We start from the raw sequence: 19,164 nt of genomic DNA, 5'->3' as shown, positions 1-19,164 counted from the left end.
TATAAACACGCAAGATGGACCTTCATTTGAATTTAGCTATCCACGAATTTCTCTATCCCGTGATGTTGGAAGCTCCGAGAATAGAAATGTGAAGTAGATGGTGGTGATCATGTTTCGCATAAAAAGACAAAATGAAATCACATTGAACCAAGCACATGGCTAGCCAACTTTCAAGAGTTAAAAAGAGCAACGATTCCATATTATAAGATGATTGTTGCATTTTGATTTGGCATTTCTTTGGAAGTACATTCTGTTCGTACCTTTGCAATCAAAGACTTGCCCAAACGATAGACAAATAACGTTAAAAGTCTATACAATACATCTTACAGGTATCCGTGGAAAGGAATTTGAATGTCATTTCAAATTCCCACAGGACAAATACACTGTTGTACTTGTGTTAAGCAGACAATATTGTGTGTGTCAAAAGGAAGACATCTAGGTTCCAAAATTGCATAGAAGAAACCATAATTGTCGCTCAAAGATAATACATGGAGTTAAAATGTAGCAGAATAAGGAAAGGACCTAGAGGAGTTGTGATAGCTCATTGAAAGAACCATTCCTTGAGTCAGAGATTATAAAGATAAAAATAAGTGGACAATAGTATTTCTCGGTTGGAGTCGTTTTTGAATTCCATATTAATCCTGTTGTTTCTACTCTCAGTTCATTGTCATTACTCAAGATTGGGAAGGGTTTGTAATTTAAAATTATAACTTTAGTTGTCGTCGTGTTGCGCTTGTTCATTTCAGGAGTTCCAGAATTTAGTGTGGGCATTGCTAAATCTAGCAAGTTGTAAGGAGCTGTAAAATTTGGTTGCATTGTTCCTGAACAAATGATTGCTATCTATGTAAGTGTCACACTGTGTTGTCTTGTGGACACCCAATCTCTCTATGAATGATTTCACTGCAATGTTCAAAGATATGGTGGATTTTCTCTCAAAATAGTGTCATAACGTAATATGCATATTGTCACAAATGATTGCAGAGAATGATCAATGTCATAGTCTCATCAACTGTATTCTAGAGGTCCCCTAGGTTATGGATGATATATTCAATCTATCATGTGATTATCATCAAAACTCAGCAGACAAGAATGTATATTGATGTGTGTGTTGAGCTATCGATAATGATATTGCCAATGATATGGACGTTGCTACTCTGAGAAAATCTACAATAATGTTAGTTGCATTAGCATATAATGGTGAAAAAGTAGCAGTATTGTATAGATGGAAACACTAGTCATAAAATTTTGGTTAAACCCGTGAACACTTTAGTTTTTTGGTTTAAATTTAGAGAAATAGTACATATACTTCTGAGTGCTTACGAATATCACTGAAGCTAAAGTAATTATTTGGCCCTATTGTAAATGTTTGAAAATAATATCCGGTTGAGCATTAGTCATATTGGCATTGTCTTCTCTTATCTATGGGTGTGGATCAAGGTTGAAAATGCATAACAAACTATTGGAGCTGATTATATCAATGTGGCTTTGTGCAAGCAATGTTCAGTAGAAATCATAATCTTACGCATTACATAGGAGGAACAGATTTTAATTACATTTACATTATAAGGATTCCCAAGCCATGTATGTAATACAGGGTGAGAGAAGTGTAGAAGAAATATTGGTGAGATCGACAATAGTAAACTACAATAAAGATTACTATCCACAAACTCTTAGTCATATTATCTAATCAATGATTAGAAGGGAAAACTAATAACAAGTGAAATATATAAAGAATAACTATCTTAACAAATGAATACTAAAGGGAAGTAATATACATCAATGTGATAGTAAAGATAATAGTGACATATCCATATATTGGCCACTCCTTGAAAGCAATTATTTCTACCAATGGAAATTCATCAAGGACGCAGTGACAATGAAGCGTGATTCATGTTTTCCACACCAAACACAACAACAACATTATGGCCATCTCAGGAGCATTTCCGTGTGAATTTGATGCACAAATATTTCGAAATGGATTAGCATAAGATGTTGTTATAAGTGATGCAAACTTGTTCAACGTTATAAGAGTGGGAATTTACATTGTGGGAGGAATAGTAATCAATGTTCCATTCCCATTGTTTGACAAATGCTTATATGGAGGCATTTTTATGACTTGACAGATATTGACCTTCATTTAAGCAACTTGTCTTAAGGATGCCCAAATAAGTATGCATTAGCCTTGAGTATTACATTTATCTACTCATTGTATTCTCTCTCATTATTGTATACGTACTATATGTGTTATTTGCCTTGATCTTTTCCTATATGTGTAGGGATGATCTTGCTAGAAAAGAAGATTGGGACTTTACACATGCTACCAAATATTGTGCAGACTCAATCTTATGGTAGTAGCTCGAAAGAAGCTATGATTTAGAATTCGTTAGTCATCTGATGATCAATGAGGCTCTTCAAGTGAATATTCTTGATGATTGAGATTATGAGTATTCTTCCATTAAGAGGGAGTCTGGCATTTTTTTAAAGGCAATGTAGAAGCTCAGAAGATTGATACTCAAAATACATGTGTGTGACTTTAATGGGCCTACCTCTATGTACATTATGAGGAAATAATGATTTATCACCTGAAAGTCGGAAGATTGAAATCAGATTCAAAGGGAGTTCGAAAAGCATCCTTGGGCGAAGAGAGCTCCTAAGGGAGTAACTAGAGGACCTGGCTTCCCAGCATCTTTTGTTCAAAGGGAGAATTACGAGGTGCAGCTCCTTGTTAATGAGTTCTCTATGAAAGAAAAGCTTGAAGTGAAATTCCTTGAGAGAGAAGGTTGAGGTGAAAACCTTTATTCCACCCTCTAGGAGCAGCTATGGTAAGTTCACCCTCTGTGTAGTGCCTCTCCCACTTGACTTCTGTAAGTCATCCTGATGGATGCAACCTTGCTGATCTATGAGATTATGATGTGATTTTTGGTTCACTGAGGTTTGTGCCAGTGGTTACCAGGATCGATGTGGTATCATGAGGTTGTTCTATGATTACCCTGAGATGTGTGCAGAGATTGCACTATGTACTATTACCATGCTACACTGGACTAGGTTCCTGTAGCAGTGGTTAGTCATGTTTATGACTGTGTTCGCTTATGTGTTTTAAGTGCCTTATTAAATGCATTAATGATTAGAAATGGATTATTCTTGTTGGATTCTTTGGTTATGTGCTGCGGACATTTACCTTGTTATATTTCTGATTAGAGAGATATTTGTTACTCATGTTATGTTTACATTTGAGAGGACCCGAGGGTCAGATGCTACACTTTGATTCCAGTGTCATGGATTTTAGACTACTATGCTGTTCAGTTAATCATATTGCATGATGATGCCATTTTGAGATGACAGTGTGTTTTATGATGTTATCTGGTTATCTGGTATTTGGACATACCTCTGATTTTGTTATGTGATGGATTTAATGCTATGGTTATTTACTTCATTCCTGCGTTGCTATGCCTTTTGCGAACGTGAGTGATGTAAATAGATTATTTTAATATAATTAAATAAATGGTTAAATTAGGTGATTTAATACATTTATTGCTTCGGCTATGTTATTATATGCAATTGCACTTGATCGTGTTGTTTAGTGTGCAGGATTTATATCCCTGGCAGTGGCACATAGAGTTAGTGATTCAACCTTTCATATTTTACCAATGTCGTCCTTGTGTGGTCGACGTATCCTTTATTAAAATGTTTAAATTAAACCTTTCGGTGATTATTAAATCCGAACTAATTTGCATTATGTGATTAGACCAGTAAGCGTGTCTGTGCATTTAGAGGTTCGCATTGTCGCAAAAGTTATTAAAGAGATTTATGTGTTTTTGGGTTTTCGAGCTTTTTTATTGATTTATTTATATTTCTGGCAGCTTTGCCATAGATGAATTCCTATTTATAGGAATAGCCTGTTTTCGTTTGGGTCGATTCGGGGTTTAACTAGATTAGCTGTTTAAATGCCCTAATCGATTATTCACCCGAAAAGTGAATAAATATCCAAAGAGGAATTTAATTCCTCACTTCTCACTTTCAAATTCGAAAGTTGGAGAGTAAAACCCAAAATCCTCTTCATGAGGATTTACTGTTTTGTTCGTTGTGGGAGCTACGGGTGTGGGATCGTCGCGAGGTTGGGCTCGTTGGATCCAGCTCGGGGAAACCTTGGATTGCGGCGATTTTCAGCTACTTTTGCGGGATATTTATTTTATGGTTCAGATTCCCGTTTAGCCTTTTTGGCTATGAGGTAGGGCTTTCCTGTTTTATTGTTTTTGCTCCGTTTCTGCTTCTGTTTTTGGTAGCCGTTTGTTTGGAGGCTAAGAACTAGTGTTCCCCTCCGTTTCTGTATGTTAGTTCTACCCAGTTGGGCGGGTATGAACATTTCCTTGTTTTTCGGGATGAGGGTTCGAAGTTTTGCACCGTTATGCTGGCCGTTTTTGCATACGGTGTCCGATTTCATTTATTTTTGGATTTTTGGGGTTTTTGAACCCAAAGGCCAAATGGGTTTTAATTTTGAAATTTTTCAAAATTTGGAGTTTTTACCTCGTTTTGCGTGCCGCCCTGATTTTTCGAGTTTTTCTTGGCACAATGTGGGTCATGGACTTGGATTATCCGTTTGGATATCAATCAGACCACTATTGCACCTTTTGTTGCATTGGGATGCGTGTCGCACCCATACTCCCGACTTTGTGTTCGATTGAGTGATTTGTTACCTGTTATGGTTTCTTTTGGACCTTTGCTTTTGTTTCATGAACGCTAGGATTCATGTAGAATCCATACTCTTGGATTGAGGCCGATTGAGTAAGTTCATGACTTTTGGTCTTGTTACATCATTGGGATTCGTGTAGAATCCATACTCTCGGATGGAGGCCGATTGAGTGATTTTATGATGTATGATTTTATTGGCTTTGGGATTCGTGTAGAATCTGTCCTTCCCGTGTTGCTTTCAGTTGGGTCTTTTCTTTGCATTGTGTTCTCATTCCTGTCCTTGTGTTATGATCTTCGTGATGGTGGTGCGCCACACACGAGTACGTCCGCGTACATTTGTCGAGTGACTTGCGAGGCTCGATCTTCCGTGGTACTTCCGAAAGTTATGATCATTGGGGTTGGGATGGGAGTATGCATGCCCACGGGCACTTGTCATAGGATGAGCATGGGTAGGGTAGGGTAGCATATGGAGGGGGCTTCTATCCTGTAACCTGGTGACTACTTCCCGGTTGGCAGAGGAAGTTTTATATAAGTGATAATTAAATTAAAACTTTGGGTGGTAATAAATACAAGATAATTAAAATGTGTGGGTTGTGCGCCTTCCGTTGTGAAGAGTTGCTGCCCTAGGTTGTGCGCCTTCTGTTGAGAAGAGTAGCTGCCTTGGGTTGTGCGCCTTTCGTCGTGAAGAGTTGCTACCCTAGGTTGTGCGCCTTCTGTTGAGAAGAGTAGCTGCCTATACTAGCTTGGGCTTTTCGATGCCAAGTGACTCCATGATGTCAATCCCTACTTAGTAGCCTATTGAGTGTCTGACTAGGACCTGTACTCCTTGCATTGTCTTAGGTTCTTGGTTGCAGCCATCATACTGTCTGGCGTGAGTGTTAGCCTTGGATGTTGTGCTTTATGTGTGTTTGTGGTTGGATCATTATCTCCATCAACACGGCGGGTGTGGACCTACGGGTGCCACGTGGTTGGGAGGCGTAGCTACCTTCACCACTGCTAGGGACTAGTGTACAGAGACGGTCTCTTATCCTAGTGCGACCGTTGCTGGATGTTTTCACTTGGTACTTCGGGTTCCGGAGTATGCTTTCTTGTGATTTATGCTTTCATTGGAATGCTTGGATATCATGTTTAGATGATGTTAGTTTACTTGACGCATTCCCTTATCATGATGTTTAGCATATGATTAGATGATGTTATTTGATTTAGTAGTATATCTGTTGCTTATTGTTGTTTAGCATGTAATAGGAGATGTTATCTACTGTAGGATTATCTTATGCTTTACTACTAGCATGTTAGATTTCCTTATGCTTATATTGTTGCATGTTTTAGTAGTGATATCCCTATTACGATAGTACTGACGATCTGGTCGATGGCTTGGGATGTTACGCGCGGGGGATGGCTAGGATCCACGATGGTCTTATGATGCTATTGACGGTTGGGAGGAACCGCGTACTTAGTTTGGTTGTTTTGTTCCTGAGATGTATTTATGAACATTGCGATGTTGCTTTTGTTCTCTGTGATGTTTATATTCAGTGTGTTCTTTGCTGCTGTAGTTTAGATGGTTTGATGTTCTTCTTTCTGTGTTGTTCTTGCACTCGAGTGTTCATCCCTCGAGCCTTTGTGGATCCAGTACTCCCTGGTGTGGAGGTTCTTTGCTCTATTTTGGTCCTTTTTGCTTCTGGGAGTGTTTTCGTGTTTCTATGGGCGACATTTGTTCAGCATTGTGCGACACTGATAAAATATCGCACGCCCATAGAAAGAATGTCGTACGATACTGTAAAGTATCGCACGCATTACTGGAGAAGTGTCGTACGACACTGGAAGAGTGTCGCACGACTTCATGAGAAATGTCGCGCGATACTTTTCCAGTATCGCACGCCTTCTTGAGAAGTGTCGCACGCACTATGGGAGAAGTGTCGCCCTCCCTTAGTAAAAAGTGTCGCACGGTTTTTGTGAAAAACCTGCGCGTGCCAACAGCGGGCACTTTTTGTAGTGTTCTGATCTTTTTGAGAGTTGATCTGGATACCCTTTTGGGCGTTCTTCAAGCCTATGCTGTTGCATTTTGAATTCTGTCGGTTTTTCTTGAAATCGAGTTTTCGTGTTTCTGTTTTTATCTCTTGGGGTTTAAAATATATCGTTTAAGTATAAGTAATTTCTTATACTTAAGATATATTTTAATATATGCGACAAATCGTTTGAGATAGGTTTCAGACCTTTCGGAGATAAGTTATGGATTCTAGGAAATTTCAGGGCTTTAGAAATCCATACTTAGCCAATTTTCAGGGCTTCAGGATTTCAGGCTTAGCCAAATTTCGGGATTCTGCATTTTACCCCAGCTTGGTGTTTTGTTGATGAGTGGTCATTTCTTATGCCCTCATCTTGTTGGGGTGGTTGTTGGCTTTTGTTTGGGTGTGTCAGTTGGGTAGTGGCGTTCGGATATTCGTTGGTTGCCGAGATTGTGTTGAAGTCTTCCGTTGCGATCTTTGTGATCCCTGTATGATGTTGTTTTGTGCATTCATACTTGTAAAAAAAAAAAATTTCTTGGCTCTGACTTGGTTCATGGTGGATATCATGTGAGTTACTACATGATGTTATTGTGATTTATGTCATGAAAGGTGACGATCTTTCATTTCATGTATGTGTGAGGTCGCTATTCTAAGGTGATGATCTTAGCGATAGCTTGACCATGTTATCATGTTAACAAAATGTATCATGATAGACTACATTAAATTGCTGTCTCGGAATCAATCGGACTGAACCAAAAATCATGATATTATGGTTGTTGTGTTGTATTGTTGATCCATTGTCATGATGGACTACATTAACTTGTTGTCCCGGAATGTGTTGGAAGTCATGACAATAAGTTAATCATGATAGTCTTGGATTGAGCCAAAAATCATGAGATCAAGTCTGACTATCTGATCAACTATGTTTCTATTCCGAAATGTGCCAGAAATTAGATAGTATATATTCTTAAAGGGATACAATTGTGTATAAGCATTTTTATGCAAACTCGAATATGAGATTAAGAGATTGATCATATCCTCCCTCGCTAAGAGGGAGTGTTAAAGTAATATCTTTGGTTGGATCCAATATCAGTATATGGAAACAAACATATATGCATGTATATGTATATACGTGCATATGTAAATACATATACATACATATATGTATATGTTTGATTTACTTCACATACTGATATTTCATGCTATTTGATAAGTTATGATCATTCCATGATCAACCTGTATATATTAATATATCTATGCTATGATAGTTCCTCTCATCGATTCATAACATTAATGATACTATATTTGTTGTTATTGTTCTATTATCATGAATGGACTAAATTAAATTGTTGTGTCGGAGATCATGATAATAAACATATCATGACAAACTACATTGCATTGATGTCCCGGAGAGTGTCGAAGGTCATGATACCTATCGTGATGGACTACATTAAGTGGTCGTCCTTGAGATCGTGACTGTTGTTTGATAGACTACATTCAGTTGTTGTCTTGGAGTACTGGAGATCAGATAACACACATCTTTCCAAGATATAACATATTCTTTGGGTAGGTATCAAGGATTTGATGCCAGTGCACATAAAAAGAATATAAGTATGACGAATATTATATGATTGATATTTCTTGTTGAATCATGCTTCAGATAATATTGAAAGATACAATCTAAGTTGATGGATGTGTTGATATCCTTAATTAAATATGCCATTCCAGGATTATCATACTGAGATGATATCTCTCCATATACTTGAAAGCATAATGTGTTATATAACAATCCTCCCTAGCTAAGAGGGAGTGTTAAGCTCGTAGCTTCAATTGGATTGAATTAACCTGGAGACAAATCTTTTATGGTTATTGGTATCATCATTTAATATCTACTTATATATATATATATATATATATATATATATATATATATATATATATATATATATATATATATATATATATATATATATATATATATATATATTATTGTTAATATAATATTTAATGATGATTAACCATAGAGACATGCCTCTTCATAAGACATGTCTCCTCCTCTCATATTTATAAGTCATTCAACTCTGCATTTGGAACATATCATTACGACGACGATGTTATTACATTTGTAGAACTGGTCCTTGTTACACAACACATGGAATGTTAGGGGTATAAACACCCCTAACAAGAAGCGCTTTCTCAAGAGCAATTTAACACTTTTTGATTCAGAAATTATTCAAGCTTGATTCCTTTCCAACTACATCATTTTTTATAACTAAGATCCAACTTTGAGTGACTTTTTTGAAAATGTCTCCTCGAACATTCCCATCTTCCATATACCTGCTCCGAACTAAAATGGATTGGAATCCCTTGCTGATGATTTTGTCACTTTAGAATTTCCTCATATTAAACTTCCGTCGCCATGTTCTTGGATTTTTGGATTTGAACTTTGAACACCTGGGACTAGATCACTCAGTTTTGGATGTCTTTGATGTTGGGACTAGAATTTGGTACTTGAGCATCTTTCTTGAATTTAAAAAACTACAGCTTTCTCCTCCTTTCTCTTCAAATGTTGTAAATGCACTAGTATGCCTTTTTCTTATGTTTTTGAAGAATTTCTCCTTTCTGTTTACAATCATGAATCATTTCTCCAGTCATGGGTGCACTCTTAAAAGAGGGTGAATCTTGAGATCTGGAGGAGAAATTTTCCAACACTAAGTCATTTTTTCTTTCATGAAGGAGAAATTTCCAACACTTCGTCATTTTTTCTTCCATTAAGGAGAAACTTTCAAACACTTAGCCAATTTTTCTTCCTTGGCGGAGAAATTTCCAACACTTGGTCAATTTTCTTCCATGAAGGAGAAATTTCCAACACTTAGCCATTCTTCCAAGATTTCTAGTTTTCTTGCCAGTAGAAATTTTGAGTGGTCATGGATTTTGTACATGATGGAAGAATTCTGCAACAACAATTTTTTCCAAGGTAGGACTTTTTGAGTTACAATGAGTTCTGTCCATGATGGAAGATTTCTGCAACAACCATTTTTCTCCAAGGCGAGATTTTTTGAGTGATCATGGATTTTGTCCATGATGGAAGAATTCAGTGACAACTATTTTCTCCAAGGCAGAATTTTTTTGAGTGATCTTGGATTTTGTCCATGATGGAAGAATTCCGCAACAACCATTTTTCTCCAAGGTTGGAAATTTTGAGTGATCGTGCATTTTGTCCATGATTGAAGAATTCCACAACAACCATTTTTCTCCAAGGCGAGATTTTTTGAGTGCTTATGGATTTTGTCCATGATGAAAGAATTCCGCAACAACCATTTTTCTCCAAGGTGGGATTTTTTGAGTGATCATGGATTTTGTCCATGATGGAAGAATTCTATGACATCCATTTTTCCTGATGTTTTCATGCCTTTCCACACTTGGATATTTCAAGGATGATTCCAAACTTAACCATTTTTTGATTGACTGTATTGCTTTCTCATTCTTTTGGATATAGAAATAGATGCCCTTTGTCTCTTTATGAACCAGACCTCACTTGTTGCCAAAATAGACCTGCCAAAAATCAACTTTTTAAAATAGTAAGTTATCCCAAAGTCAAAATAAGGTCAATTAGTGAGGCAATGAAATTTACTTAAAATAGACTTTCTAAAAATAGTAAATTGTTCCAAAGTTAAAATAAGGTCAATCTGAGAGGCAGTGAAATTTACTAAAAATAGACTTTCTAAAAATAGTATGTCAAGACATTCAATTCTCGGACAAACTAACAGTTTCCATTCTGGGAACCACATGGACAACACTTTCTAGACTTGGCTAATTTTACCAATTCTCATTTGAAAGAGGGAACCTTAGAAGATCGAGCCCAAGACTACCAAGAAATAAAGCGAAAAGGACAAGACCAAGAGAAAAAAGGGGGTCCCCATTTGCAATGGGCTGATGGTGTGAAAACCCCAAAACAAACAATTAATTCAAAAAGAGACCACCCTCCTTGATAAATAAGCCTTCAAACTCATTTAATGTTGATGGCCGATTATAATAATTTTCATTCTAAAAATTGTGTTGCCACCTCAATGAATTCGCTCCATCACATTTCAGCATTAAGAAATTGTACCCTTTCATATTTGCATGGAGTCGAGACTTGCAACTTGATCAGGAAATTTGGGCGATCTTTGAACTCTAGAACCTTCACACCTTCAAAAACTAGGATGACAAGGCTTAATGTTCTAATGTAGCACCTTGAATGTCGAGGGATCGTAGGGAACTAGAAATTTGGAATTTGTTTCAAAATATCCAATACTATGTTGAATTGAAGGGTCCCATAAAATAAAAATTGTTGAGAAAGGTTACTCACATTTCCAGACTTCAGAGAACGTTCGATAGCCCAACTTAACACAAGAGTCTAGGATTCATGAACTTTTCATAAATGAGGCAAATTTTCAAAGATCAAAAAATTGGCAATTTCTAACTTGGGGTAACATTAGTTAATTTGAGCTCAATCAATGATTCTGCATGTCTTCATACCTCATGTATGTCATTGCAAGTACGAAAGCTTGGCCTAGTCTTGATTATCAAAGGGAATATGGAAACGTAACTTTAAAAATCTACAATTATTTCCCACAGTTAAAGTTGAAGTGGAGCTATGTCCACTTTTGTAGAGTTAATGACGCGTTCACAATGCTCACTGTTAGAGACGAACAAAGAAACGTTGGTCTCAAAATATCATTTAAAGCAACTGGTCTTGTCCAGAAATATGGGAGTTACTTTGTAGTTTGTACAATTCTCCCGCTTAATGTATATCTGCATTGGAGGCTTTAGTGGCTGCCCATTCATGCTGCCCCAATTTGTAGATGATAAACTTGTATAAACGAAGTTTTCACACAAATTGACCAAGTTAATAAGAAATGTCGAAATAGGCGGGTGGACCCTATTCCTTTTCCAATTGGTATGGGTTATTACAGTTGCAACTCATCATCAAATGAACAAAACATAGAAAAGTCTATTGTCAAGCTTATTCTATACTTTTGTGATGAAAGGTTTCCATTTAATAGTAAGGGATATGTCAAAGACGATTTAGAGCTTAGACTAGGATATCTTCACATCCCAACAATGAAGACTTTTGGCAAGATTTTGAGGATGACTTTAAAGTGAGGAAAACAGACTCGATGAGATTCATAGTTGGTTGATTTCAAATTAGGATGGGATGTGACTGTATACAAGAGTATGGATTAGATTTTATGGATCTTTTCCACTTGACAGAATCCAAATATTGTTATTGCCCTACATTGATTGGGCACTTCACTAATTGAAAGTTTAGAAGGAACGAACCTTTTACTTTGAAAAAAAGGATAGAAAGATGGATTAGAAAGAAAGTTATGGAAGCCATGGTCACTAAATCAAAAGGAAGGAGTAACACTTCTAAAAAGCAATGATTCACATGGAGGCACATGTAGGCCATTTGCTCCTCGTGTTTCATTTGCAACCAGTAACTTGCAGCAAAGTGCTCAAGGTGAGAGCGATGACAAAGATCCAAATAAAGAAATAACCCTTGCTACAATGTGTGAGACCAATCCCATAATCAGGAAGAAGAGATCCAAACCAAAAGACAAATATCCAAATCCCATACAAGAAATGATGAAAGAAGTTCAAGAAATGGCGCCATTCCCTTCAACATTTCTTGATGAAATGATTCACTGTCTTTCTTCTCCTACACTTCTCCTCAGAATGTCAATGGGTCTCAAGAGGTTTCAGCTATAAATGTTGAAAATGATCAAGCCATTTCAATTTTCACCAATGGCTTCAAATGTTCCTACAGTAGTTAAACCTCCTATTTCAGCATTTTCTACTTCTTGGCTTCAACAAAGTTTAGAAAGGAAGAAGAAGAGCGTTATCTAGCTAGAAACACCAAGTATAGATGTAGTTGCTAACCTAGTTCATAAAAATGAGAAAATGAAGAAAACCAAAGTAGACTCCAGACTAGCACTGAATCTTGCAACAGGCAATTTGTTTGTTGAAATTGCACAGCCTACCACAAAGAAGAATGCTAATGAAGCTTTTCAATATATTCCAGGTAGATATGCATTGTGTTGCACAGGAAGTGTTGTCCATAGGTATCAAGTCTCTGCAGCCATATTGGTAGAGCAAACTAATAAGGATAAACAGACTAATGATCAACTCAAACATCAAGTTAAAGCTCTATCTTCATGCCTTCAATCAATTGCGGGAGTCCCATCTTTGGCTCTCTAATTCACTTCAGCTGAAGCAGTTTCCAAATCCAAAATATCAAAAATATACAAAAGTGTCAAACATATGGCAAGTTGGTTGATGATTGGGTAATTCACATCAAGGCACAAACTTCTGATTTGCTGAGCAAAATGAAAGCAGTGTATTTAAAAAAATCAAAGGAGCTAGGAAACATTAAAGAACAACAAATGTTTGGAAGGAAATCACGAGTAATCTCAGAGGAAATAAAAGAAATGAACAGCATTGCATTGGCAACACTCAATTTATTTCAAGGAGAACACAAAAACCGATCTGACATGTGGCTGGAAAACATAGAATGGAAGTGCATAAGTAGGAATCAACTAACAGATGAATAAGGAAAATTATTGAACACTTGTAGGCAGCTCAAGAAAAAAGCATTGAAAGATTCACCAACAATCATTGACGACATACCAATTAATGAACAGACTTGGTATCCAGATTTATCAGCAATACAAAGGAGTTTTGAAACTAGGATCAATTCAGAGAGTAATGACAAACAACATTCAGAAGCAGATGTGATGATAAGTTTGGGTGTCATTTCAGTAGCTCTAGGCACACATTTATCACCTATCTGGCAGCAGCTGGCTGCAATGATGAATTGGGAGAAGTTCAGCAAGATCATGACAAGTTAATGAAAAGTGTGACTATTTTTAAAAACAAATCCTTAACTTGGGTCATCGAGTTATTCAGAGCATATAAGGCAAATTCTTCACTGCAAAAGCCAACCTGTGCAAGTCAAGTAGTGCTAGCCAGAGACGCTAGCACAAGCAACTGAAAGTCAACTTCAAAACGCCTTCACCTTTACTCATATTTTGTTTCCTCATGCAAGTTGGAGAAAGTTGAAATTTTGGTATTTGTGTATATCTTGTAAATATTGCAACTTTTGATAAATTTTGTGTTTTAATTATGAGTTTGACTCTATTTTTGTAAAGTTAGGATTTGAGATTGCATTTTGTAAAAGCTAGAGTTAGTTACAAAAAGCATGAGTAATTTCCACACTCTAACTTGTAAGTTATTAACCCTAAAGGTAGTTACGGCAAGATGGTTATGAATACAAGGGACTTCACATGTAAAAGGGCTTTTGATACTTAATGAGTTTGGGGCAACATTGTTATGAGGCTGTGGGACTTCATTAAATGAATACAAACCAATGTTTGGAGGTGTCTTCAGCTTTGTCATATGTTCATATGTTTTCTTGTACTCATCGTATGAGAACATGATAAATTTCCTAGAGTTTCACTTCATTTCATTAAAGTTATCGTCACATCTATTGAGTTTTCTAAAGAAATACCCTCCTTTGGTATCATGGCATCGTATGTACAGAAGGGAATCTAACTTTCATTCTTGATCTGCACTTGTGAGTAGTCCTTGGTTTTCAATGGCAAAGTGCATCAAAATAGTAGCCTTTTGATAAAAGCTTGGTGACTTTTTGAATATCTATTATCAAGAACCCCAGATGGTAGGATTTCTTTCTTTTCCTTGTAAGCTTTTATTTCAAAAATCAATAACTAAATCTTACGAGGGAGCTGCTCCTCTCAAACACAGAGGAAGATCATATCAAAGAAACGATCTCCCCAACTTCTGTAGGCAATTCGTATGTACAGAAGGGAATCTAACTTTCATTCTTGATCTGCACTTGTGAGTAGTCCTTGGTTTTCAATGGCAAAGTGCATCAAAATAGTAGCCTTTTGATAAAAGCTTGGTGACTTTTTGAATATCTATTATCAAGAACCCCAGATGGTAGGATTTCTTTCTTTTCCTTGTAAGCTTTTATTTCAAAAATCAATAACTAAATCTTACGAGGGAGCTGCTCCTCTCAAACACAGAGGAAGATCATATCAAAGAATCGGGCACTTTGTCAAGGAATCCTAAGTGACAAATCTGTTTACCACCAAACCTTGATGCTAGAAATCCTACATACTATCGAATCCAGAAGCAGCATTCTATTTGTTTGATGGATTGTGGAATGCTTTTAGCACGAAGCATTCATTCAATCATCATCCACCACTATAGCAAGCTAACATTTATTAAATCATCACACCTCAACCACCTAATCAACAATAACTTAATCATACCTAAAATCATCAAATCGAAGGAATTCATTCTGTCAATCAATCATTAGTACCAACCAATCAGATCTGACTTACAGCAATCTTACTCAGGGATATTGAATCTAAATATTATATCCATTAATTGGTATGAGGTATAAGTTCTTATGATAAGCAGCATAGTGTGCCCTATTTATGATTTATTTCTTATGAATAATGTGCATGAATATGCTGTTATTATTCTGTGATCTTTAATTTGAAGAATAAATTATATAATGTGTATTACTGTAACTCTTTATATGTTTGTTGAAATCAATCATGGTAGGGATAATAGGGTAATACAAGGAAAGAGAAACTCTTATGAAACCAAAGGGGTGCAAGGAGTGCCCCACACTGAGCTTAGAAGGGCACATTGAACTCCATATCGTAGTTTCCACAACCCTTACCTTCTTTGACCATTATGTTAATAAACTCTAACCATAAGGAGGATGATAAGGGTAACAATGGAAGAGGGGAGCAGCTATAGGATTCCCACTAGGTACACCCCCTCATATGGATGGAAAAGATTATTTAAGGTACCCTAAATGCCCCTTATCCCAGCTTTCCTATGGGTAAATTCCATCAATAAATAAAATACATTTATATGATTGAATTAATGTCCCTACCCTAGGAGGAAAAATCTACGCTTGTAATGTCTCTAATACAGAAGATCTGTTTTCTGGATTATGTTTGAATGGCTTTTTAACATGCTGCAGGGTCTCAACCAGGTACATGGAAGTTACTAATTCTATTAATTTCTTGTTTACTTGGAACTTGTGAGTTAGGCCAAAAACTAGGGCATTTACAAAGGGGGGCAGTACATATTCATGGTGTTTTGGGTTTACTTTTGGTGTATTTTGAGTAGCGGTGTTGGTCATAATCTCTGCAAAATTCCAAAGCGTTATTAGTGCCGGTCAGACCTGTTGTCAGCGCTTATCAGTTGGAGTTCACAGAGGGAGTTCACAGCATTGTATTTAAGTTTGGGATGAATTATGCAACCTATATCAATTGTCTTTCAGTTTGGGATGTACTTCCTTCATTTTCAAGTTATTTCAGATTTATAATTACATGTGCTGTCATAATTGCGAGTCCGACTATTTTCTTTAAAAGAAAATAAGGAAAATCCAGAGAGGACATTGCTTTGAGCATATTCTTTGGAGGATATCTGAAATAATGTAAGCTTGGATAATATTTGCAATAGCATGCTCAGTTTTGGATAATCCAGGAATTAAAGCATTTCCTGTAGAGGTAATATTCTTGTTTTGAGAAAGCATTCTCACGATATGTTAAATAAACGCTTTTGAGGAGTAAATCCAACTCGGCAAAACTGTTTCGAGAAACCATTCTCAGGAATGTTAAAGAAATGCTTTTGAGGAGTAAATTCAACTCAGCAGCATTAGCCATCATCTTCCTAGTGAAGAAAATGACAGTTGTGTATCTGGTATGGAGATTCATCCACATAGAAAATTGACTATTGTTAGTCACTGCAGTTGTGATTGTCCCAATTGATTTGTTTAGATATGAATTTCAATCTGACAAGCACTTCTGCAAAAGGTGAAAAAAGGGCAAAGAGTTGCAAATTAGTTGTGACCTTACAGCCAGCAATGAGTACGGAGAAAAAGAAAGCGTTGAGATTTTCGAGAAAAAAAAATTTACCAAACCTAACCTTGACATCCTTTTCTAGCTGCCCACATCCCCCAAAACCTTTGCACAAGAGACTTTTATCACATAATGCTTATGATAGATTCCTTATTGGTTGACCTTTTTTGCCCTGAAGATTCCAGATTAAGGCTAATATTGAATAGGCAGTGGACATCAAACAAAAATGACCAAAAGCTGAGTACCAGCTATATATAGTTCTGAGTTGATGCACATGCAAAATCTGGAAACTAGAACACTTTGACAGAATACCTCCTTGAGTTGTGGTATCATGCTCTATTGTGTTTGCTGGATATGCAAAATATGTGCCTGCTCCTTTTTCAAATTTGAAAGTTTGGTTGGGTATAAGAGAGTTAGGAATCCGAGTTTATGAAGACTCTTAGTTCAAAAAATGTTTAGCACAAGCTCAAATCAGCTCTAGCAGTAGCTATGCAAAAACAATTGACGTTTTTTTTTTCCGTTGTTGGCTCAGATGGATTCGGGTTTCCCATTTCTAAATGTTCATGGATACTTGACTTAACAGTTAGTAATTTAAGCCTTCATTTGTTGTCTTGCCAATGGTTTGTTTTCTTGGTCAATGCTCTTGGTTAATCTTCTTCTTTTTCTTCCTATTTTTATAAACCAGGGGTGTCAAAGTTCTGTGATGCGGAACACAGGGCTCCAATTTCACAAAAGTGACCCACTACTCTACCAGGCCAGTGTGCACCTGCAACCATGGTCCATGTTTTTCAAGTTTCAACTGCTTAACCACCTAGTCCATGCCAGGGGATTCTTGGCTAATCTTGAGATTCAGTAGTAATAATGTTATTTAATATTTTTCAGTAAGGATCATGATATTTGAATCCTCTTTCACCTCCTAAACGAAGAAACAGCGCCAATATAGAAGGATCTGTAAGTCCTGTCAGAAAAACTATTGTGGTAAGTTTGCAAAGTCATTTATGTTCCACTTCACGTTTTTTACTGTACTTGCAAAATCTGTGGACTGGATTATTTCCCTGGTGATATATTTCTAATATAACAGATTAAATTTAAAGTATGCCAGATTTTGCAGCATTTATGCTAAAAGAACGGAACTTTCTTTCCTTGTTTCTTCATGTTTCCTGGATAGTTTTCTGTTATGTCATTTTTTATTCCAATTCCCCAGCTTCGTGCTTCCATTAATTAGTCATTCCAGTGATTAATCATGTAGCTTTGTTACCATTGCAAACAAGTACAAGAAAAATAATACCAGAATTTCTATTCACAACTGCATCACTATGTATGTGTATGCACATATATGGATTTAAATATTATACATGAAGGTGTGTCAATTTATAAATGTAAAATATTATATTTATAGAAAAGGCAACTTGCATAGCATTCTCACATGAGATATATAAATACTAAAAATCCATATTATGTCTCCAATAGTAGATTATGACAGAATAAATTCCTCACCCATAACACCACTGACCACACTGCGAACTGCACAGTTGTTCCAGATATCTTGACCCCGAATATCTTCAAATGTAGGGAGTGTCACTGGCTCTATTTTTTTTTCAAGAGGTCTTTCATTGGAGGGAGCAGAGTTTGTAGGGTCAACTTCTGAAGCCATCTGATTATATATACATCTGTTAGTATATTACAAAAATACTAAAACCGGATGATTCTAGAATCATCTTAATTAAAAAACACCATGTATGAATCCCATCAGGAAAACACTAAAACAAAAAAAGAGACAGATTTGAAGGGTTCATAGAAAGAATATAAAAAAAACAAAAAGTCGTAACGTATATGTAACAAACAGAGATCAAGCTGACCAAACTTCAAATGAAACAATTTTGTCTTTCATCTTTGTGAAACATATTTGACCTTTTAACTAGTCGATTATTTACAAAATTTTGTATATCACCATTTAAGTATTATCAATACCAATTATCTCTCTGGGCAAGATGTTGAGAGTAGTTGTCAAGAGCCTAAATAAGTTAAAAGTGGAGCTCAAACAACATGAAAAAGGATTCACAACAACAATCATTTCCTCATTCCTGCACTTTTGTAATATGCTATATTAAAATACAGAGTATTATCTTCCCTTTAAGAAGTCGTGATTGCTAGCGAGTGTGCATTGATTTTAGATAAAGCACCTAGTCAAAATATCAAGGATTATCTTTTGTACTTTAAATCAATCATCAAAACCCCAATCATAGAGAGAAACAAATTTTATACTTTCTATATACACAGCTGCTAATTTCTGGAGAAAACTATGATGGCGTGGCATGATTAGATCTATTATGTAGATTCCTTTTCTTGTTTAGTTTTCACATGAAGGTTGAGAATGTCCTCTGTGAACTAAGCCTCAATCAGACAACTTGGAAAAATCAAAGTTTGAAACTTCTGACGCTATGAACAATGGAGTCATAGCTAATCTTTGGCACTGTAATGTCCCTACCGAAATAAGACTTAATAATAAATAAGAATAAAAT

General features: G+C 36.3%; 1 protein-coding gene across 3 annotated transcripts in view; it reads right to left on the bottom strand.

Annotated features, from left to right (window-relative positions):
• Positions 1–19,164, bottom strand: part of LOC149560132 (Mitochondrial import inner membrane translocase subunit Tim17/Tim22/Tim23 family protein) — a 125,499-nt gene that overhangs the window by 87,472 nt on the left and 18,863 nt on the right. For all 3 annotated transcript variants that reach the window (XM_089824519.1, XM_089824517.1, XM_089824518.1), the window contains exon 2: positions 18,140–18,296. In XM_089824519.1, coding sequence (XP_089680645.1) covers positions 18,140–18,296 — 157 coding nt within the window. The remainder of the gene's footprint in view (positions 1–18,139; positions 18,297–19,164) is intronic.

The sequence above is a fragment of the Cupressus sempervirens genome, chromosome 4 (genome assembly GCF_028749045.1).
Source record: "Cupressus sempervirens isolate cs-2001-9-10 chromosome 4, ASM2874904v1, whole genome shotgun sequence".
In the NCBI taxonomy this organism is placed as follows: domain Eukaryota; kingdom Viridiplantae; phylum Streptophyta; class Pinopsida; order Cupressales; family Cupressaceae; genus Cupressus; species Cupressus sempervirens.
The sequence above is the reverse complement of the archived record's forward strand: the minus strand, read 5'-3'. Positions and strand labels throughout refer to the sequence as shown.